At 43.5% G+C, this 24152-nt stretch overlaps 1 protein-coding gene across 2 annotated transcripts in view; it reads left to right on the top strand.

Moving 5' to 3' along the window:
* Window positions 1-1672: 1672 nt before the first annotated feature.
* LOC115188397 (contactin-1) overlaps window positions 1673-24152 on the top strand; it is a 36383-nt gene continuing 13903 nt past the window's right edge. Inside the window, exons 1-10 of one of the 2 annotated variants that reach the window (XM_029747208.1) lie at window positions 1673-1851; window positions 17554-17694; window positions 18174-18209; window positions 18419-18545; window positions 18849-19030; window positions 19333-19428; window positions 21670-21876; window positions 22928-23027; window positions 23288-23472; window positions 23663-23787. In XM_029747208.1, the coding sequence (XP_029603068.1) occupies window positions 17640-17694; window positions 18174-18209; window positions 18419-18545; window positions 18849-19030; window positions 19333-19428; window positions 21670-21876; window positions 22928-23027; window positions 23288-23472; window positions 23663-23787 (1113 nt within the window). In that variant the 5' untranslated portion in view covers window positions 1673-1851; window positions 17554-17639. The remainder of the gene's footprint in view (window positions 1852-17553; window positions 17695-18173; window positions 18210-18418; window positions 18546-18848; window positions 19031-19332; window positions 19429-21669; window positions 21877-22927; window positions 23028-23287; window positions 23473-23662; window positions 23788-24152) is intronic. The other variant, XM_029747207.1, reaches the window with a different exon arrangement.

Genomic DNA, 24152 nt, shown 5'->3' on the forward strand with positions numbered 1-24152 from the left:
CTCATCCCATCACCCCTCCACCCACCTCTACCACCTCTCTCATCCCATCACCCCTCCACCCACCTCTACCACCTCTCTCATCCCATCACCCCTCCACCCACCTCTACCACCTCTCTCATCCCATCACCCCTCCACCCCACCTCTACCACCTCTCTCATCCCATCACCCCTCCACTCACCTCTACCACCTCTCTCATCCCATCACCCCTCCACTCACCTCTACCACCTCTCTCATCCCATCACCCCTCCACCCACCTCTACCACCTCTCTCATCCCATCACCCCTCCACCCACCTCTACCACCTCTCTCATCCCATCACCCCTCCACTCACCTCTACCACCTCTATCATCTCATCACCCCTCCATCCACCTCTACCACCTCTCATCCCATCACCCCTCCACTCACCTCTACCACCTCTCTCATCCCATCTCCCCTCCACCCACCTCTACCACCTCTCTCATCCCATCACCCCTCCACACACCTCTACCACCTCTCTCATCCCATCACCCCTCCACTCACCTCTACCACCCTCTCTCATCCCATCACCCCTCCACCCACCTCTACCACCTCTCTCATCCCATCACCCCTCCACCCACCTCTACCACCTCTCTCATCCCATCACCCCTCCCCCCAGCTCTACCACCTCTCTCATCCCATCACCCCTCCACCCACCTCTACCACCTCTCTCATCCCATCACCCCTCCACCCACCTCTACCATCTCTCTCATCCCATCACCCCTCCACCCACCTCTACCACCTCTCTCATCCCATCACCCCTCCACTCACCTCTACCACCTCTCTCATCCCATCACCCCGCCACTCACCTCTACCACCTCTCATCCCATCACCCCTCCACTCACCTCTACCACCTCTCTCATCCCATCACCCCTCCACCCACCTCTACCATCTCTCTCATCCCATCACCCCTCCACCCACCTCTACCACCTCTCTCATCCCATCACCCCTCCACTCACCTCTACCACCTCTCTCATCCCATCACCCCGCCACTCACCTCTACCACCTCTCATCCCATCACCCCTCCACTCACCTCTACCACCTCTCTCATCCCATCACCCCTCCACTCACCTCTACCACCTCTCTCATCCCATCACCCCTCCACCCAACTCTACCACCTCTCTCATCCCATCACCCCTCCACCCACCTCTACCACCTCTCTCATCCCATCACCCCTCCACTCACCTCTACCACCTCTCTCATCCCATCACCCCTCCACACACCTCTACCACCTCTCTCATCCCATCACCCCTCCACACACCTTCCACATATGTTACTGGACATCCTCTTTGTTCAATTAAAGGCCCTGCTGCTGTTGTTTTAGAAAATGGGTATCATGCTCTGTTTAAAAAAGTTAACCATTTGTTATTAATGCATCATTTAAAATGCATGGCACATGGCAGCACATTGAGACAATAAATGTCCAATATATATCAACATAACTGTTATTATTACAATGTAGCCAGAGAACATGTTTAAGATCTTTACAAATATAAACATTTTCCCGAAATTGTAGGCTACTGATCATGTAGGCTACTGCTCGTGTAGGTCTACAGTAGAATGCTGATGTGATTACTTTGTCGGTTTGCTTTGCAGGGACAGATACCGCCGCCGGTGCGCAATGCTGGCTTCCTCCCTGCCTCCTCCTCTTCCAATAGCGATCAGATATGCGCTTCCTCGTCCTTCCGACGACCACCGCCAGTCATAGGCTCTCCTCCAATAGAAAAGTTGAAACGCACGCGCTGCTCCTCGCGCTTGGTTGTGGGACAATGCGGTTTTGATCCAGGTGTTCATGCTATGCGGATAATTTGAAATACCGTTTCATTCTATTTCACAGGTAAGGCTGAAACGGCATGAGCATAATGCATGTAGAATAGGGACTGTAGATTTAGTCGGTTTTAGGGGATTGAGGGATTTTAAAACGGACCAGGACAGGGATAATTCTGCAATGCTTCGGAGTATGCTACCGCAATGCAGAACAGTCAGTTACCAGTGCTGGCCTTGTACTGCAGGTCCGTCCGTACTCATCATAGTCGAAGGGAGGTGCGTGTGAGGGTAATGTGCAGTCACTTTTCGACCTGTGAACGCCTTCATTTTTTCCGGGTTATTTACACATCTGCACTTTGCTACATTTAATAGGCTTCTGAAAAATGAATGTAGGCAAGTTACTCGTCTAAGTTGTTTGTGAAAGTGTCATTTTGGGAGGGTACCCTGCAGCTCAGCATTGAGGAGAGGCAAGGTGACATTGAAGGAGGATGCGTCAAGGGCTCATTGGGCAGGGCTGTCCTGTAACCCGTTATTTAACCAAACTCCTGCAGTATGTAATAATCATATATGTGACTGTCCTACGGTGGGCTGGCTTGGGCCGTACCTTCTAGGCTGTTCTTCATTGATGTAGCACAGCCTAATTAGAGGCAATGACAGTGAACACACCACTTAACTCTGGCCGTATTGGTTGTTGTCAATTCAGTTGCACATAAGCAGATGGGAAAACAAGCAGCAAACTGCCATGCACAATATTAGAACCACAGGTATTATAGGATGTTTATAGCTTTCATTTAATATTATTGGTGTTCGAGAAACAAAAATGTCATTATTGAAGATATTTTATATCGGGGGAAAGGACATTTTGGTGATTACTTTTCATGCGCTCCAGGCCTATATATTTCTCTGGATAATTCAGAAGTCAGAACACAAATCTGAAAAGAAATGAAGCAGACATATATTAAGGTCAGTATTATTACTGTGGTGTTTCTCTGCATTCAGCCAGGAAAAACAGACACCCACTCAGTCAGTGGGCCAGGCAGGCAGTTTAATACTAGGCTGACCTAAATACGGCTGTCCTGTTGATCAGATTACAGAATGACAGAGAAAACCAACTCTCAGGACTTGATCAGAGATAGTAGACGAGAGTAGAAGATGCTTACAGTCTTGTCTTCATCATATTCACTATGCCTCTGGATCCACTAGAACAATATCAGTGGTGCTCTGAGGAAGATTTACATTCCATTCTATTCCATTCTCTTCTATAGCATTCCATTCTATTCTATTCCATTCTATTCTATTCCATTCTATTCTATTCCATTCTATTCTATTCCATTCTATTCTATTCCATTCTCTTCTATAGCATTCTATTCTATTCTATTCTATTCTATTCCATTCTTTTCTATTCCAGTCTCTTCTATAGCATTCCATTCTATTCTATTCCATTCTATTCTATTCCATTCTATTCTATTCCATTCTATTCTATTCCATTCTATTCCATTCTATTCTATTCCATTCCATTCTATTCCATTCCATTCTATTCTATTCCATTCTATTCTATTCCATTCTATTCTATTCCATTCTATTCTATTCCATTCTATTCTATTCCATTCTATTCCATTCTATTCTATTCCATTCTCTTCTATAGCATTCTATTCTATTCTATTCCATTCTTTTCTATTCCAGTCTCTTCTATAGCATTCTATTCTATTCTATTCCATTCTTTTCTATTCCATTCCATTCTATTCTATTGCATTGCATTCCATTCCATTCTATTCTATTCTATTGCATTCCAATGTATTCTATTGCATTCTATTCTGTGTGGATTATAGAGGAGGGACTTCATGACACATTAGGTTAGGAAGATAATACAGCCTCCAAGCAGCCTCATAAATTGGACCTCTTACATTTGCAAAGTACAGTAGCTGTTGATAAGTGAGATTATGCAGTGGTCAAGTGCCAGGGCTGGGTCTGACGTACTGCTAGGCTACAGTACAAAAGCTGTTGTCTAAGTCTTTATGAATCACTGAGTCATTCCTAGAGCTCCTGCTAGCCTAACAGGCAGAACATGCTAATATTGTCAGCCAGCCAGAAGAGAGTGTGAGGAGGACTGCAGCAGCAGCAGGGTATCAGATGATATATGCTGGAAGCTGCTCAGCTGGAGAATCCTGAGTTATTCCTCATTTATACTGAAATGCACCCTCCTCTGTTAGTCATCACTCATCCCCTATTTCAGCTTCCAGGAATTGTGTACAGATCCTTGCGACATGGGGCCGTGCATTATCATGCTGAATCATGAGGAGATGGAGGCAGATGAATGGCACGGCAATGGGCCTCAGGATCTCATCACTATATCTCTGTGCATTGAAATCGCCATTGTGTTTGTTGTCCGTAGCTTATGCCTGCCCATACCATAACCCACCATGGGGCACTCAGTTCACAATGTTGACATCAGCAAACTGCTCACCCACACAACACATGGTCTGCAGTTATTTTTTTTTTATTTTTATTTTTTTGTCATTTAGCAGATGCTCTTATCCAGAGCGACTTTCAGTAGTGAATGCATACATTTCATACATTTTTTCCCCCGTACTGGTCCCCCGTGGGAATCAAACCCACAACCCTGGCGTTGCAAACACCATGCTCTACCAACTGAGCCACACGGGTTATGAGGATGGTTGGACGTACTGCCAAATTCTCTCAAATTAAGTTGAAGGCAGCTTATGGTAGAGAAATGAACATACAATTCTCTGGCAACAGCTCTGGTGGACATTCCTGCAGCCAGCATGCTAATTACATACTCCCTCAAAACTTGAGACATCTGTGGCATTGTGTTGTGTCACAAAACAGCACATTTTAGAGTGGCCTTTTATTGTCCCCAGGACAAGGTGCACCAATATAATGATCATGCTGTTTAATCAGCTTCTGGATATGCCACACCTGTCAGATGGATGGATTATCTTGGCAAAGGAGAAATGCTCACTAAGAGGGATGTAAACAAATTTGTGCAAAAAAATTGAGAGAATAAGCTTTTTGTGCATATGGAACATTTCGGGGATCTTTTATTTCAACTCATGGAACATGGAATCAACGCTTTACATGTTGTGTTTCTATTTTTGTTCAGTGTAGATAGTACCTCTCTCTTCTCTCACTGTGGGCTCAGACAGAGGGCGGATACAGGCACATCAGAAGGACGTGGTGGGCACTGTGTCTCCTGCTCTCTGCCTTCTCTCTGCCTCCTCTCAATTTTCATTTACATTTAAGGGGCTTTATTGACATGGGAAACATATGTTTACATTGCCAAAGCAAGTGAAATATATAATAAACAAAAGTGAAATAAACAATAAAAACATTTACATTAAACATTACACTCACAAAAGTTTCAAAAGAATAAAGACATTTCAAATGTCATATTATGTACAAATAGTTAAAGTGCAAAAGGGAAAAGAAATAAATATAAATATGGGTTGTATTTATAATGGTGTTTGTTCTTCACTGGTTGACCTTTTCTTGTGGCAACAGGTCACACATCTTGCTGCTGTGATGTCACACTGTGGTATTTCACCCAGTAGATATGGGAGTTTATCAAAATTTGTTTTGTTTTAATATTCTTTGTGGGTCTCTGTAATCTGAGGGAAATATGTGTCTCTAATATGGTCATACATTTGGCAGAAGGTTAGGAAGTGCAGCTCAGTTTCCACCTTATTTTGTGGGCAGTGTGCACATAGCCTGTCTTCTCTTGAGATCCAGGTCTGACTACGGTGGCCTTTCTCAATAGCAAGGCTATGCTCATTGAGTCTGTACATAGTCAAATCTTTCCTTAATTTTGGGTCAGTCACAGTGGTCAGGTATTCTGCCACTGTGTACTCTCTGTTTAGGGCCAAATAGCATTCTAGTTTGCTCTGTTTTTTTGGTAAATTCTTTCCAATGTGTCAAGTAATTATCTTTTTGTTTTCTCATGATTTGGTTGGGTCTAATTGTGTTGCTGTCCTGAGGCTCTGTGGGGTCTGTTTGTGTTTGTGAACAGAGCTCCAGGACCAGCTTGCTTAGGGGACTCTTCAAATTGTATTGGTCACATACACATGGTTAGCAGATGTTACTGTGTAGCAAAATGTGTAGTGTAGCAAAATGCTTGTGATTCTAGTTCCGAAAGTGCAGTAATATCTAACAATTAATCTAACAATTCCACAACAAATACCTGATACACACAAATCTAAGTAAAGGAATGGAATAGGAATATATAAATATATGGATGAGCAATGACAGAGCGGCATAGACTGAGCTACAGTAGATAGTATAGAATACAACTGGACCTTTTTTGGAACACCATTATTTTTGTCTTACTGAGATTTACTGTCAGGCCCCATGTCTGACAGAATGTGTGCAGAAGATCTAGGTGCTGCTGTAGGCCCTCCTTGGTTGGGAACAGAAGCACCTCCCTCTCTCTGTCTCTTAGGTCACAATCTGACTCTGAAGGGCTCTGGGACTGCATAGTGACTTTAGGACAGACAGGGTTCAGTATAGTAGCTGGACAGACAGGGTTCAGTATAGTAGCTGGACAGACAGGGTTCAGTATAGTAGCTGGGACAGACAGGGTTCAGTATAGTAGCTGGACAGACAGGGTGCAGTATAGTAGTTGGACAGACAAGGTTCAGTATAGTAGTTGGACAGACAGGGTGCAGTATAGTAGCTGGACAGACAGAGTTCAGTATAGTAGCTGAACAGACAGGGTGCAGTATAGTAGTTGGACAGACAGGGTTCAGTATAGTAATTGGACAGACAAGGTTCAGTATAGTAGCTGGACAGACAGGGTTCAGTAGAGTAGCTGAACAGACAGGGTTCAGTATAGTAGCTGGGACAGATAGGGTTCAGTAGAGTAGCTGAACAGACAGGGTTCAGTAGAGTAGCTGGGACAGACAGGGTTCAGTATAGTAGTTGGACAGACAGAGTTCAGTATAGTAGCTGGACAGACAGGGTTCAGTATAGTAGCTGAACAGACAGGGTTCAGTAGATTAGCTGAACAGACAGGGTTCAGTAGAGTAGCTGAACAGACAGGGTTCAGTATAGTAGCTGGGACAGATAGGGTTCAGTAGAGTAGCTGAACAGACAGGGTTCAGTAGAGTAGCTGGGACAGACAGGGTTCAGTAGAGTAGCTGAACAGACAGGGTTCAGTATAGTAGCTGAACAGACAGGGTTCAGTATAGTAGCTGGACAGACAGGGTTCAGTATAGTAGCTGGACAGACAGGGTTCAGTAGAGTAGCTGGGACAGACAGGGTTCAGTAGAGTAGCTGGACAGACAGCGTTCAGTATAGTAGCTGGGACAGACAGGGTTCAGTAGAGTAGCTGAACAGACAGGGTTCAGTATAGTAGCTGGACAGACAGGGTTCAGTATAGTAGCTGGACAGACAGGGTTCAGTATAGTAGCTGGACAGACAGGGTTCAGTATAGTAGCTGGACAGACAGGGTTCAGTATAGTAGCTGGGACAGACAGGATTCAGTATAGTAGCTGAACAAACAGGGTTCAGTAGAGTAGCTGGACAGACAGGGTTCAGTATAGTAGCTGAACAAACAGGGTTCAGTAGAGTAGCTGGACAGACAGGGTTCAGTATAGTAGCTGAACAGACAGGGTTCAGTATAGTAGCTGGGACAGACAGGGTTCAGTAGATTAGCTGAATAGACAGGGTTCAGTAGAGTAGCTGGACAGACAGCGTTCAGTATAGTAGCTGGGAAAGACAGGGTTCAGTGTAGTAGCTGGGACAGACAGGGTTCAGTATAATAGCTGAACAGACAGGGTTCAGTATAGTAGCTGGACAGACAGGGTTCAGTATAGTAGCTGGACAGACAGGGTTCAGTATAGTAGCTGGGTCAGACAGGGTTCAGTATAGTAGCTGAACAGACAGTAGAGTAGCTGGGACAGACAGGGTTCAGTATAGTAGCTGAACAGACAGGGTTCAGTAGAGTAGCTGGACAGACAGCGTTCAGTATAGTAGCTGGGACAGATAGGGTTCAGTATAGTAGCTGAACAGACAGGGTTCAGTATAGTAGCTGAACAGACAGGGTTCAGTAGAGTAGCTGAACAGACAGGGTTCAGTATAGTAGCTGGGACTGACAGGGTTCAGTAGAGTAGCTGGACAGACAGGGTTCAGTATAGTAGCTGGGACTGACAGGGTTCAGTAGAGTAGCTGAACAAACAGGGTTCAGTAGAGTAGCTGAACAGACAGGGTTCAGTATAGTAGCTGGGACAGACAAGGTTCAGTAGAGTAGCTGGACAGACAGGGTTCAGTATAGTAGCTGGGACAGACAGGGTTCAGTAGAGTAGCTGGACAGACAGGGTTCAGTATAGTAGCTGAACAGACAGGGTTCAGTATAGTAGCTGGACAGACAGGGTTCAGTATAGTAGCTGGGTCAGACAGGGTTCAGTATAGTAGCTGAACAGACAGTAGAGTAGCTGAACAGACAGGGTTCAGTAGAGTAGCTGGGACAGACAGGGTTCAGTATAGTAGCTGAACAGACAGGGTTCAGTAGAGTAGCTGGACAGACAGCGTTCAGTAGAGTAGCTGGGACAGACAGGGTTCAGTATAGTAGCTGAACAGACAGGGTTCAGTATAATAGCTGAACAGACAGGGTTCAGTATAATAGCTGAACAGATAGGGTTCAGTATAGTAGCTGAACAGACAGGGTTCAGTATAATAGCTGAACAGATAGGGTTCAGTATAGTAGATGAACAGACAGGGTTCAGTATAGTAGCTGGGACAGATAGGGTTCAGTATAGTAGCTGAACAGACAGGGTTCAGTATAGTAGCTGAACAGACAGGGTTCAGTATAATAGCTGAACAGATAGGGTTCAGTATAGTAGATGAACAGATAGGGTTCAGTATAGTAGCTGGGACAGACAGGGTTCAGTATAGTAGATGAACAGACAGGGTTCAGTATAGTAGCTGAACAGACAGGGTTCAGTATAGTAGCTGAACAGACAGGGTTCAGTATAATAGCTGAACAGACAGGATTCAGTATAGTAGCTGGGACAGACAGGGTTCAGTATAGTAGCTGGGACAGACAGGGTTCAGTATAGTAGCTGAACAGACAGGGTTCAGTATAGTAGCTGGGACAGACAGGGTTCCTCACTCTCTCACTCTCTCTTTCCCTCCCTCTCCTCTCTGTATTCAGAAGGTGTGTCTTGCTGCAGGATGACTCTCATATGCTGCTGCAGAACTGATGTGTGAGCATGTGTGACGCCAGACAGGACCCGTCTGAGCGCTGCAGTGTGTGTGAGTGTGTGTGTGTGTGTGTGTGTGTGTGTGTGTGTGTGTGTGTGTGTGTGTGTGTGTGTGTGTGTGTGTGTGTGTGTGTGTGAATGCATATATTAACGGAAAAAGCCCTTCACAGAGAAAATCCTGCATGACTACAGTATATCTGGAGAATATTGTTGACTCATGAGTGTTATAAATCATTTAAACATCCAAAGTGAATTGATATGGAGATTGCACATTGGGGGGTCTATCTAATAGAATCCTGTTTTATTTATACAGCTAAAAGCTGAATTGTGTATATACCAGAATATTCAACAATAAAACAAACCAAATGAATAGATGAATCCATAGATCTGTGGCTGCTGCCACACTGAGGGTACTGTCAAACTGATAGAGATAGTGGACGGGAGTGTATGAATAGAATCCATAGATCTGTGTGTGTGACATTGTGGTTGTTTTGGATATGAGGAAACACAATCAGCAATGATGAGCACAAGATCAAGCCATCTTGTTATCTGAGTGGCTATTTAATTGTATTAGATACAACTCAGGTTCAGGGTTATTTCATTCAGCAAAGAAGATAAACAATAATTGTATTTCCTCTCTAGCTGATGTCATTTCCTCTCTCCTCTCTAGCTGATGTCATTTCTCTCTCTCCTCTCTAGCTGATGTCATTTCCTCTCTCCTCTCTAACTGATGTCATTTCTCTCTCTCCTCTCTAACTGATGTCATTTCCTCTCTCCTCTCTAACTGATGTCATTTCCTCTCTCTCCTCTCTAACTGATGTCATTTCCTCTCTCTCCTCTCTAACTGATGTCATTTCTCTCTCTCCTCTCTAACTGATGTCATTTCCTCTCTCCTCTCTAACTGATGTAATTTCTCTCTCTCCTCTCTAACTGATGTCATTTCCTCTCTCTCCTCTCTAGCTGATGTCATTTCCTCTCTCCTCTCTAACTGATGTCATTTCTCTCTCTCCTCTCTAACTGTCATTTCTCTCTCTCCTCTCTAACTGATGTCATTTCCTCTCTCTCCTCTCTAGCTGATGTCATTTCTCTCTCTCCTCTCTAACTGATGTCATTTCCTCTCTCCTCTCTAGCTGATGTCATTTCTCTCTCTCTCCTCTCTAGCTGATGTAATTTCTCTCTCTCCTCTCTAACTGTCATTTCTCTCTCTCCTCTCTAACTGTCATTTCTCTCTCTCCTCTCTAGCTGATGTCATTTCTCTCTCTCCTCTCTAGCTGATGTCATTTCCTCTCTCCTCTCTAGCTGATGTAATTTCTCTCTCTCCTCTCTAGCTGATGTCATTTCCTCTCTCTCCTCTCTAGCTGATGTCATTTCCTCTCTCTCCTCTCTAGCTGATGTAATTTCTCTCTCTCCTCTCTAACTGATGTCATTTCTCTCTCTCCTCTCTAACTGATGTCATTTCCTCTCTCTCCTCTCTAACTGTCATTTCTCTCTCTCCTCTCTAGCTGATGTCATTTCTCTCTCTCCTCTCTAACTGATGTCATTTCCTCTCTCCTCTCTAGCTGATGTCATTTCCTCTCTCTCCTCTCTAACTGATGTCATTTCCTCTCTCCTCTCTAACTGATGTCATTTCTCTCTCTCCTCTCTAACTGTCATTTCTCTCTCTCCTCTCTAGCTGATGTCATTTCCTCTCTCTCCTCTCTAGCTGATGTCATTTCCTCTCTCTCCTCTCTAACTGATGTAATTTCTCTCTCTCCTCTCTAACTGATGTCATTTCTCTCTCTCCTCTCTAACTGATGTCATTTCCTCTCTCTCCTCTCTAGCTGATGTCATTTCTCTCTCTCCTCTCTAACTGTCATTTCCTCTCTCTCCTCTCTAGCTGATGTCATTTCCTCTCTCCTCTCTAACTGATGTCATTTCTCTCTCTCCTCTCTAGCTGATGTCATTTCCTCTCTCCTCTCTAACTGATGTCATTTCTCTCTCTCCTCTCTAACTGTCATTTCCTCTCTCTCCTCTCTAGCTGATGTCATTTCCTCTCTCCTCTCTAACTGATGTCATTTCTCTCTCTCCTCTCTAACTGTCATTTCTCTCTCTCCTCTCTAACTGATGTCATTTCCTCTCTCCTCTCTAACTGATGTCATTTCCTCTCTCTCCTCTCTAGCTGATGTCATTTCCTCTCTCTCCTCTCTAACTGATGTAATTTCTCTCTCTCCTCTCTAGCTGATGTCATTTCCTCTCTCTCCTCTCTAGCTGATGTCATTTCCTCTCTCTCCTCTCTAACTGATGTAATTTCTCTCTCTCCTCTCTAACTGATGTCATTTCCTCTCTCCTCTCTAACTGTCATTTCCTCTCTCTCCTCTCTAGCTGATGTCATTTCCTCTCTCTCCTCTCTAGCTGATGTCATTTCCTCTCTCTCCTCTCTAACTGATGTAATTTCTCTCTCTCCTCTCTAACTGATGTCATTTCTCTCTCTCCTCTCTAACTGATGTCATTTCCTCTCTCTCCTCTCTAGCTGATGTCATTTCTCTCTCTCCTCTCTAACTGATGTCATTTCTCTCTCTCCTCTCTAACTGTCATTTCCTCTCTCTCCTCTCTAGCTGATGTCATTTCCTCTCTCCTCTCTAGCTGATGTCATTTCTCTCTCTCCTCTCTAGCTGATGTCATTTCCTCTCTCTCCTCTCTAACTGATGTCATTTCCTCTCTCTCCTCTCTAGCTGATGTAATTTCTCTCTCTCCTCTCTAACTGATGTCATTTCTCTCTCTCCTCTCTAACTGATGTAATTTCTCTCTCTCCTCTCTAACTGATGTCATTTCTCTCTCTCCTCTCTAGCTGATGTCATTTCCTCTCTCCTCTCTAGCTGATGTAATTTCTCTCTCTCCTCTCTAGCTGATGTCATTTCCTCTCTCCTCTCTAGCTGATGTCATTTCCCTCTCTCCTCTCTAACTGATGTAATTTCTCTCTCTCCTCTCTAACTGATGTCATTTCCTCTCTCTCCTCTCTAGCTGATGTAATTTCTCTCTCTCCTCTCTAACTGATGTCATTTCCTCTCTCCTCTCTAACTGATGTCATTTCTCTCTCTCCTCTCTAACTGATGTCATTTCTCTCTCTCCTCTCTAACTGTCATTTCTCTCTCTCCTCTCTAGCTGATGTCATTTCTCTCTCTCCTCTCTAGCTGATGTCATTTCTCTCTCTCCTCTCTAGCTGATGTCATTTCCTCTCTCTCCTCTCTAACTGATGTCATTTCCTCTCTCCTCTCTAGCTGATGTCATTTCCTCTCTCCTCTCTAGCTGATGTCATTTCCTCTCTCTCCTCTCTAGCTGATGTAATTTCTCTCTCTCCTCTCTAGCTGATGTAATTTCTCTCTCTCCTCTCTAGCTGATGTCATTTCCTCTCTCCTCTCTAGCTGTCATTTCTCTCTCTCCTCTCTAACTGATGTCATTTCCTCTCTCCTCTCTAGCTGATGTCATTTCCCTCTCTCCTCTCTAGCTGATGTCATTTCCTCTCTCTCCTCTCTAGCTGATGTCATTTCCTCTCTCCTCTCTAGCTGTCATTTCTCTCTCTCCTCTCTAACTGATGTCATTTCCTCTCTCCTCTCTAGCTGATGTCATTTCCCTCTCTCCTCTCTAACTGATGTCATTTCCTCTCTCCTCTCTAGCTGATGTCATTTCTCTCTCTCCTCTCTAGCTGATGTCATTTCTCTCTCTCCTCTCTAACTGATGTCATTTCCTCTCTCTCCTCTCTAGCTGATGTCATTTCTCTCTCTCCTCTCTAGCTGATGTAATTTCTCTCCTCTCTAACTGATGTAATTTCTCTCTCTCCTCTCTAGCTGATGTAATTTCTCTCCTCTCTAACTGATGTAATTTCTCTCTCTCCTCTCTAGCTGATGTCATTTCCTCTCTCTCCTCTCTAGCTGATGTAATTTCTCTCTCTCCTCTCTAGCTGATGTCATTTCCTCTCTCCTCTCTAACTGATGTAATTTCTCTCTCTCCTCTCTAACTGATGTCATTTCCTCTCTCCTCTCTAACTGATGTCATTTCTCTCTCTCCTCTCTAGCTGATGTCATTTCCTCTCTCCTCTCTAACTGATGTAATTTCTCTCTCTCCTCTCTAGCTGTCATTTCTCTCTCTCCTCTCTAGCTGATGTCATTTCCTCTCTCCTCTCTAGCTGATGTAATTTCTCTCTCTCCTCTCTAGCTGATGTAATTTCTCTCTCTCCTCTCTAACTGATGTCATTTCCTCTCTCTCCTCTCCAGCTGATGTCATTTCCTCTCTCTCCTCTCTAACTGATGTCATTTCCTCTCTCTCCTCTCCAGCTGATGTCATTTCCTCTCTCTCCTCTCTAACTGATGTCATTTCTCTCTCTCCTCTCTAGCTGATGTCATTTCCTCTCTCTCCTCTCCAGCTGATGTCATTTCCTCTCTCTCCTCTCTAACTGATGTCATTTCTCTCTCTCCTCTCTAGCTGATGTAATTTCTCTCTCTCCTCTCTAACTGATGTAATTTCCTCTCTCCTCTCTAACTGATGTAATTTCTCTCTCCTCTCTAGCTGATGTCATTTCCTCTCTCCTCTCTAGCTGATGTCATTTCTCTCTCTCCTCTCTAACTGATGTAATTTCCTCTCTCTCCTCTCTAACTGATGTAATTTCTCTCTCTCCTCTCTAACTGATGTAATTTCTCTCTCTCCTCTCTAACTGATGTAATTCCTCTCTCTCCTCTCTAACTGATGTCATTTCTCTCTCTCCTCTCTAACTGATGTCATTTCTCTCTCTCCTCTCTAACTGATGTCATTTCCTCTCTCTCCTCTCTAGCTGATGTCATTTCCTCTCTCCTCTCTAACTGATGTCATTTCTCTCTCTCCTCTCTAACTGTCATTTCTCTCTCTCCTCTCTAACTGATGTCATTTCTCTCTCTCCTCTCTAACTGTCATTTCTCTCTCTCCTCTCTAACTGTCATTTCCCTCTCTCCTCTCTAGCTGATGTCATTTCCTCTCTCCTCTCTAACTGATGTCATTTCCTCTCTCCTCTCTAGCTGATGTCATTTCTCTCTCTCCTCTCTAGCTGATGTCATTTCCTCTCTCCTCTCTAGCTGATGTAATTTCTCTCTCTCCTCTCTAACTGTCATTTCTCTCTCTCCTCTCTAGCTGATGTCATTTCCTCTCTCCTCTCTAACTGATGTCATTTCTCTCTCTCCTCTCTAGCTGATGTCATTTCCTCTCTCCTCTCTAGCTGATGTAATTTCTCTCTCTCCTCTCTAGCTGATGTCATTTCTCTCTCTCCTCTCTAACTGATGTAATTTCTCTCTCTCCTCTCTAACTGTCATTTCTCTCTCTCCTCTCTAGCTGATGTCATTTCCTCTCTCCTCTCTAGCTGATGTAATTTCTCTCTCTCCTCTCTAGCTGATGTAATTTCTCTCTCTCCTCTCTAACTGTCATTTCTCTCTCTCCTCTCTAGCTGATGTGATTTCCTCTCTCTCCTCTCTAGCTGATGTCATTTCCTCTCTCCTCTCTAGCTGATGTCATTTCCTCTCTCTCCTCTCTAACTGATGTCATTTCCTCTCTCTCCTCTCTAGCTGATGTAATTTCTCTCTCTCCTCTCTAACTGATGTCATTTCCTCTCTCCTCTCTAACTGATGTCATTTCTCTCTCTCCTCTCTAACTGATGTAATTTCTCTCTCTCCTCTCTAGCTGATGTAATTTCTCTCTCTCCTCTCTAGCTGATGTCATTTCCTCTCTCTCCTCTCTAGCTGATGTCATTTCCTCTCTCTCCTCTCTAGCTGATGTAATTTCTCTCTCTCCTCTCTAGCTGATTTAATTTCTCTCTCTCCTCTCTAGCTGATGTCATTTCCTCTCTCTCCTCTCTAGCTGATGTCATTTCCTCTCTCCTCTCTAACTGATGTCATTTCTCTCTCTTCTCTCTAGCTGATGTCATTTCCTCTCTCTCCTCTCTAGCTGATGTAATTTCTCTCTCTCCTCTCTAGCTGATGTAATTTCTCTCTCTCCTCTCTAGCTGATGTCATTTCCTCTCTCTCCTCTCTAGCTGATGTCATTTCCTCTCTCTCCTCTCTAGCTGATGTAATTTCTCTCTCTCCTCTCTAGCTGATGTAATTTCTCTCTCTCCTCTCTAGCTGATGTCATTTCCTCTCTCTCCTCTCTAGCTGATGTCATTTCCTCTCTCCTCTCTAGCTGATGTCATTTCTCTCTCTTCTCTCTAGCTGATGTCATTTCCTCTCTCTCCTCTCTAGCTGATGTCATTTCCTCTCTCCTCTCTAACTGATGTCATTTCCTCTCTCTCCTCTCTAGCTGATGTAATTTCTCTCTCTCCTCTCTAGCTGATGTCATTTCCTCTCTCTCCTCTCTAGCTGATGTCATTTCCTCTCTCTCCTCTCTAGCTGATGTAATTTCTCTCTCTCCTCTCTAGCTGATGTAATTTCTCTCTCTCCTCTCTAACTGTCATTTCTCTCTCTCCTCTCTAGCTGATGTGATTTCCTCTCTCTCCTCTCTAGCTGATGTCATTTCCTCTCTCCTCTCTAGCTGATGTCATTTCCTCTCTCTCCTCTCTAACTGATGTCATTTCTCTCTCTCCTCTCTAGCTGATGTAATTTCTCTCTCTCCTCTCTAACTGTCATTTCTCTCTCTCCTCTCTAACTGATGTAATTTCTCTCTCTCCTCTCTAACTGATGTCATTTCCTCTCTCCTCTCTAGCTGATGTCATTTCTCTCTCTCCTCTCTAACTGATGTCATTTCTCTCTCTCCTCTCTAACTGATGTCATTTCCTCTCTCCTCTCTAACTGATGTCATTTCTCTCTCTCCTCTCTAGCTGATGTAATTTCTCTCTCTCCTCTCTAGCTGATGTCATTTCCTCTCTCTCCTCTCTAGCTGATGTCATTTCCTCTCTCTCCTCTCTAGCTGATGTAATTTCTCTCTCTCCTCTCTAGCTGATGTAATTTCTCTCTCTCCTCTCTAGCTGATGTCATTTCCTCTCTCTCCTCTCTAGCTGATGTCATTTCCTCTCTCCTCTCTAACTGATGTCATTTCTCTCTCTTCTCTCTAGCTGATGTCATTTCCTCTCTCTCCTCTCTAGCTGATGTAATTTCTCTCTCTCCTCTCTAGCTGATGTAATTTCTCTCTCTCCTCTCTAGCTGATGTCATTTCCTCTCTCTCCTCTCTAGCTGATGTCATTTCCTCTCTCTCCTCTCTAGCTGATGTAATTTCTCTCTCTCCTCTCTAGCTGATGTAATTTCTCTCTCTCCTCTCTAGCTGATGTCATTTCCCTCTCTCCTCTCTAGCTGATGTCATTTCCTCTCTCCTCTCTAGCTGATGTCATTTCTCTCTCTTCTCTCTAGCTGATGTCATTTCCTCTCTCTCCTCTCTAGCTGATGTCATTTCCTCTCTCCTCTCTAACTGATGTCATTTCCTCTCTCTCCTCTCTAGCTGATGTAATTTCTCTCTCTCCTCTCTAGCTGATGTCATTTCCTCTCTCTCCTCTCTAGCTGATGTCATTTCCTCTCTCTCCTCTCTAGCTGATGTAATTTCTCTCTCTCCTCTCTAGCTGATGTAATTTCTCTCTCTCCTCTCTAACTGTCATTTCTCTCTCTCCTCTCTAGCTGATGTGATTTCCTCTCTCTCCTCTCTAGCTGATGTCATTTCCTCTCTCCTCTCTAGCTGATGTCATTTCCTCTCTCTCCTCTCTAACTGATGTCATTTCTCTCTCTCCTCTCTAGCTGATGTAATTTCTCTCTCTCCTCTCTAACTGTCATTTCTCTCTCTCCTCTCTAACTGATGTAATTTCTCTCTCTCCTCTCTAACTGATGTCATTTCCTCTCTCCTCTCTAGCTGATGTCATTTCTCTCTCTCCTCTCTAACTGATGTAATTTCTCTCTCTCCTCTCTAACTGATGTCATTTCCTCTCTCCTCTCTAACTGATGTCATTTCTCTCTCTCCTCTCTAGCTGATGTAATTTCTCTCTCTCCTCTCTAGCTGATGTAATTTCTCTCTCTCCTCTCTAGCTGATGTCATTTCCTCTCTCTCCTCTCTAGCTGATGTCATTTCCTCTCTCTCCTCTCTAGCTGATGTAATTTCTCTCTCTCCTCTCTAGCTGATGTAATTTCTCTCTCTCCTCTCTAGCTGATGTCATTTCCTCTCTCTCCTCTCTAGCTGATGTCATTTCCTCTCTCCTCTCTAACTGATGTCATTTCCTCTCTCCTCTCTAGCTGATGTCATTTCTCTCTCTTCTCTCTAGCTGATGTCATTTCCTCTCTCTCCTCTCTAGCTGATGTCATTTCCTCTCTCCTCTCTAACTGATGTCATTTCCTCTCTCTCCTCTCTAGCTGATGTAATTTCTCTCTCTCCTCTCTAGCTGATGTCATTTCCTCTCTCTCCTCTCTAGCTGATGTCATTTCCTCTCTCTCCTCTCTAGCTGATGTAATTTCTCTCTCTCCTCTCTAGCTGATGTCATTTCCTCTCTCTCCTCTCTAGCTGATGTCATTTCCTCTCTCTCCTCTCTAGCTGATGTAATTTCTCTCTCTCCTCTCTAGCTGATGTGATTTCCTCTCTCTCCTCTCTAGCTGATGTCATTTCTCTCTCTCTTCTCTAGCTCATGTCCTGTCCGTTACAGACCTCTGTCGGTCTGTGTGTCAGTCAGTAGACAGTCATGGCTGTCACAGCCCTGGTCCTGCTCGTTCTCTCCTCCTCACTGTCACACACTGGTGAGTAGCTCTCAACAGACTGCTTCTGTCTTCTATACATGTCTTAGAATGAACTACATTACACATCATATGAGAAGGACTACTGTTAACCTGCTTGTTGGTCCTTTCTTTGGTGTGCTCCCCTTACCCTTTAATACTTAAGCTCATTTTACAAAGCAGCATCTGAGCTATCAAGCTCATTACCTTAGTAAAACTAAGTCCAAGTTGCTCTGTTCCACCTCATGTGTGACTGGAACATTGTGATACAGTTTAATTCATGTTGCTCTGTTCCTCCTCATGTGTGACTGGAACATTGTGATACAGTTTAATCCATGTTGCTCTGTTCCTCCTCATGTGTGACTGGAACATTGTGATACAGTTTAATCCATGTTGCACTGTTCCACCTCATGTGTGTTTGGAATGTTCTGATACAGTTTAAGCCATGTTCTAGCCATGAGAAACTAAACAAAGTGCCCTTTTTTTCTCCCGTCATTTTGCAGTGGCAGTCTTGTTTGGTGAGCCCAGGATCTTTGGAGGTAAGCGGAGTCTGGTTTTGATTCTCATGACCATTTCCTCTGTAAAAGCTTGTAATGCACTGACGTACAGCATTAACTCCTAAACGCTGAATCGCAGTAAAATGGGTCTGGCTTTATGTGTGTTTATCGACCATTCAGTCATTAAGTTATATTGACATAATGTTGCTGTAACGTTGTTGTAACGTCACTGTGATGTTGTGTCCTGTCAGATGATGCTACTGGCTACGGTCCAATATTTGAAGAGGAGCCTCTGGACATCGTCTACACAAAGGAGTCACCTGACAGACATATCTCCATGAACTGTAGAGCACGGGCCAACCCTGCACCCACATACAGGTAACCCCACACACACACACACACACGCATGCACGCACACACACCCAAATCAACCCGTACAATACATTAAGGTAACACACATTACGTCACATATCATTGGAAAACCAAAGTTAACAGGAATTTAAACAACATTTTAAAGATCTACTGCCATGTAGTCACAGACATTCACAAGGTGTTTTGAATGGTTTTGATTGGTTCTAGAGTCGTACAACTTTCAGAGGACATGGAGAGGAATGACTCATTCCAATTTATACAAAAAACAGCAATTTCTGGGTAAAAAGGGAGATCCATTTTCCCCCCCAGATGGAGGCGTGATAACTGGGAGATCAAGCTGATGGAGCTGCCTAATGAACACTACAGTCTGGTGGGAGGGAACCTCATCATAAACAACCCTGAAGAGAAGAAACATGCAGGGATCTACGTCTGTGTTGCCAAGAACATGTACGGCACCGTCATCAGCAAGGAGGCCAAGGTCAAGTTTGGATGTGAGTATTGTCGCGAGCCATGACCAAATTTCATGTTGAGAGAGACTAGTACTGGATGTGAGTGAAACTGGTTGACTCTGGTCAACAGCTTCTATTTCTCTCTCACAGTAGATGTGCTTATTCACATCCCCATGGTTTCTGAAACTGAATTGACTAACAAACACAGGAAGTATTATGTCGTGTGTGTAGTCCCTAAGTCATGGTTTCTGTCTGTGGTATACAGCTGTGTTGTCTGTGGACACCTGGAATCAAAACTATATGCTAGAGTTAAACTGACCATTGCGTTATCTTTCTGTCTCCAGACCTGGAGGAGTTCCCAGATGAAGAGAGGGACCCTGTGACCGTGAAGGAGGGCCAGGGGGCCGTGCTGCTCTGTGTTCCTCCCAAGCGATGGCCAGGTTAGTGCCTCAGACTTACTAGAATACACATGATGGCCATGTTAGTGCCTCAGACTTACTAGAATACACATGATGGCCAAGTTAGTGCCTCAGACTTACTAGAATACACATGATGGCCAAGTTAGTACCTCAGACTTACTGAATACACATGATGGCCAAGTTAGTGCCTCAGACTTACTAGAATACACATGATGGCCAAGTTAGTACCTCAGACTTACTAGAATACACATGATGGCCAAGTTAGTGCCTCAGACTTACTAGAATACACATGATGGCCAAGTTAGTGCCTCAGACTTACTAGAATACACATGATGGCCAAGTTAGTGCCTCAGACTTACTAGAATACACATGATGGCCAAGTTAGTGCCTCAGACTTACTGAATACACATGATGGCCAAGTTAGTGCCTCAGACTTACTAGAATACACATGATGGCCAAGTTTGTACCTCAGACTTACTAGAATACACATGATGGCCAAGTTAGTACCTCAGACTTACTAGAATACACATGATGGCCATGTTAGTGCCTCAGACTTACTAGAATACACATGATGGCCAAGTTAGTGCCTCAGACTTACTGAATACACATGATGGCCAAGTTAGTACCTCAGACTTACTAGAATACACATGATGGCCAAGTTAGTACCTCAGACTTACTAGAATACACATGATGGCCAAGTTAGTGCCTCAGACTTACTAGAATACACATGATGGCCAAGTTAGTGCCTCAGACTTACTGAATACACATGATGGCCAAGTTAGTGCCTCAGACTTACTAGAATACACATGATGGCCAAGTTAGTGCCTCAGACTTACTAGAATACACATGATGGCCAAGTTAGTGCCTCAGACTTACTAGAATACACATGATGGCCAAGTTAGTGCCTCAGACTTACTGAATACACATGATGGCCAGGTTAGTGCCTCAGACTTACTAGAATACACATGATGGCCAAGTTAGTACCTCAGACTTACTAGAATACACATGATGGCCAAGTTAGTGCCTCAGACTTACTAGAATACACATGATGGCCAAGTTAGTAGCTCAGACTTACTAGAATACACATGATGGCCAAGTTATTGCCTCAGACTTACTAGAATACACATGATGGCCAAGTTAGTACCTCAGACTTACTGAATACACATGATGGCCAAGTTAGTGCCTCAGACTTACTAGAATACACATGATGGCCAAGTTAGTGCCTCAGACTTACTAGAATACACATGATGGCCAAGTTAGTGCCTCAGACTTACTAGAATACACATGATGGCCAAGTTAGTACCTCAGACTTACTAGAATACACATGATGGCCAAGTTTGTACCTCAGACTTACTAGAATACACATGATGGCCAAGTTAGTGCCTCAGACTTACTGGAATACAGATGATCACTCAAACTAACAGTCACACTTGTCTTTTCCTACTAGCTCTGACTCTGCTGATTGCTACTTTATTGAAGAAAAATGTACTTACTAGGACTGTGATATGTGGTTGACCCACCTAGCTATCTTAAAGGCCCAGTGCATTCAAAAACATGATTTTCCTGTGTTTTATACGTTTCCACACTATGAGGTTGGAATAATACTGTGAAATGTTCTGCCAATAACAGCAAATTTTCAGTTTTCACCTCCCCACTCAGACCACTCCCAGACAGTCCTAGAAAAAGTATTGCTTGAGAAATTGCTTTTTGCAAAAAAATATTTTAATTGAAAACAATCACAGTAAGGTACTTAATTGTTATCCAGAAATGATTTGATAGTGAGATAAAAATGGCTACATTGGACCTTTAAGATCAATGCACTATCTTCAAGTGGCTCTGGATAATAGCATCTGTTAAAGGACTCAAATTTAAAGGTAAACATTCTGACTTGTAATCTATTCAGTGCCGAATCATAGAACTTCATGAAGAAAGAGCTGTTCAGAACACCGTTGTTCACAGTACCTCAGAGTTACACAGTACACAAAAATAAACAAATTGATTGGTTGATTGATTGACATCTGAGTTTGATATTCATCCCTGCAACTGTAGGAAAATCTTGTCAGACCATTGAAAGAAATCCAATACTGTATGGTTGTGAATGACGTGTTTGAAGAAAGAGCTGTTCAGAACACCGTTGTTCACAGTACCTCAGAATTACACAGTACACAAACTAAACCCCCATAGAGACTCAGAGGTGATTCCGGTGAAACCGACCAACACATTCTTACTATTTGTGTTTTTTGTTCTTCCCATGTATCCCAGCTGAGGTGACGTTCCGTTGGATATACAACGAGTTTCCGGTCTTCCTCCACCCGGATAAGCGTCGCTTCGTCTCTCAGAGCACCGGGAATCTGTACATCTCTAAGGTGGAGGCGTCAGACGCAGGAAACTACTCCTGCTATGTGTTCAACCCACAGATTGGCAAGGGAGTCTACTCCAAGTTTATCCCTCTTATATCTACAGAAGAGAGTGAGTAGCCTATAGCTGTGATACCGATATAGTGCACTAGTTTATAGCTGTGTTACCTATATAGTGCTTTATAGCTGTGTTACCTATATAGTACACTAGTTTATAGCTGTGTTACCTACAGTATATAGTACTAGTTTATAGCTGTGTTACCTACAGTATATAGTACACTAGTTTATAGCTGTGTTACCTACAGTATATATGCTAGTTTATAGCTGTGTTACCTATATAGTAGACTAGTTTATAGCTGTGTTACCTACAGTATATAGTACACTAGTTTATAGCTATGTTACCTATATAGTACACTAGTTTATAGCTGTGTTACCTATATAGTACACTCGTTTACAGCTGTGTTACCTAGAGTATATAGTACACTAGTTTATAGCTATGTTACCTATATAGTTCACTAGTTTACAGCTGTGTTACCTACAGTATATAGTAAACTCGTTTATAGCTGTGTTACCTATATTGTACACTAGTTTATAGCTGTGTTACCTACAGTATATAGTACACTCGTTTATAGCTGTGTTACCTATACAGTGTACTAGTTTATAGCTGTGTTAGCTACAGTATATAGTACACTAGTTTATAGCTGTGTTACCTACAGTATATAGTACGCTAGTTTATAGCTGTGTTACCTATACAGTGTACTAGTTTAAAGCTGTGTTACCTATATTGTACACTAGTTTATAGCTGTGTTACCTACAGTATATAGTACACTTGTTTATAGCTGTGTTACCTATATAATGCACTACTTTTGACCATTGTCTTTGCTTTGTCTTCAGCTCCGGGTAGATGTTATGCCTAGGCTCAGATCTAGGATCAGTGTAAACCCTCCCCAAAATCTAAGATGTTTCTTTAGATGGAAAGACACAAAACTGACCTTAGATCAGTGTCTAGGTAGAAGTGCATCCTAACCACAGATCTGGGATCATGTTACACTGCGAAATCTATCCCTAGACATTAGGCTGGAAAAAAACACAAAAACTGACCATAGATCAATGTCTTTTGGGCAACTCCATAGTGTTGACCTATGACCCTTTCATCCCTTCAGCCCCAGAGAAGAGGTACAAGGCCGACCTCGTAGTGAAGTTCCCTGACACCACAGCTATGCTCAACTACAACGTCACACTGGAGTGCTTCGCTCTGGGAAAGTGAGTCAGAATATGGAAATGACAGATATTTAGCTACTGATGAAACAAAAACCAAGACTTTGGGGACTTTTGTTCACTTGTCAAACTGTAACTAGAGAAGATGGCATCCATTTGCTTATACATATTTTGTGAAACAGTTATGTATGCCTTATAAAGGGCTTATGGAGGATTCATTAAGCCTTCATAAGACACAAGGCCTGCCATTTGGGACATAACCGTGCTTAGATAGTTCCTTCTTCTCTTGTTGTCATTGCATCCAGTCCGGCCCCTCATATCGTCTGGAGGAAGATAGGTGCTACCGACCTGCCTGCTAGCGCTCAGGTCAGCATGTCTGGAGCGCTGCTCCACCTCTACAACGTCCAGTATGAAGACTCAGCAGGGTACGAGTGTGAGGCCATCAACCAGAAATGGCAGGACTGGCATCAGGCATGGCTCTATGTAGAGGGTAAGATACCAAACTCCATCTCTACAATAACAGATCTGATATACAGTACATAGCACTGGCTTATAGCACTTTACATTACAATGTTAGTACCACTAACACTAAGATATGATTTACTGTAAACCACAACATATACATGCTTTCATTGTAGTATGTATGTGTTTCAACATTTAAATGATGTTTTAATTGACAGCTGCTCCTGAGTGGGCTGTGACCATCAACAACACCCAGAAGGACATAGGGTCAGAACACACCATGTCCTGTGTAGCTAACGGGAAGCCTGTCCCATACATCCGATGGCTCAAGGATGGATACTCGGTAAAGATGCCTGTCCTCTCCCTGCTGGCTGTCATTCTTTAACCTCTCTGGGGTATGTGGGACGTGACCGTCCCACCTGCGGGACACACTATTCAACAGCCAGTGAAATAGCAGGGCGCCAAATTCAAAACAACAAAAATCTCATAATTCAAATTTCTCAAACATACAACTATTATATCCCATTTTAAAGATACACTCCTCCTTAATCCAACCACATTGTCCGATTTCAAAAAGGCTTTACGGCGAAAGCATAGCATTAGATTATGTTAGCACATCACCTTGACAAGAAAAACCACACAGCCATTTTCCAAGCAAGGAGAGGTGTCACAAAAAACAGAAATACAGCTAAAATTAAGCACTAACCT

The sequence above is a fragment of the Salmo trutta genome, unplaced genomic scaffold (genome assembly GCF_901001165.1).
Source record: "Salmo trutta unplaced genomic scaffold, fSalTru1.1, whole genome shotgun sequence".
NCBI lineage: Eukaryota > Metazoa > Chordata > Actinopteri > Salmoniformes > Salmonidae > Salmo > Salmo trutta.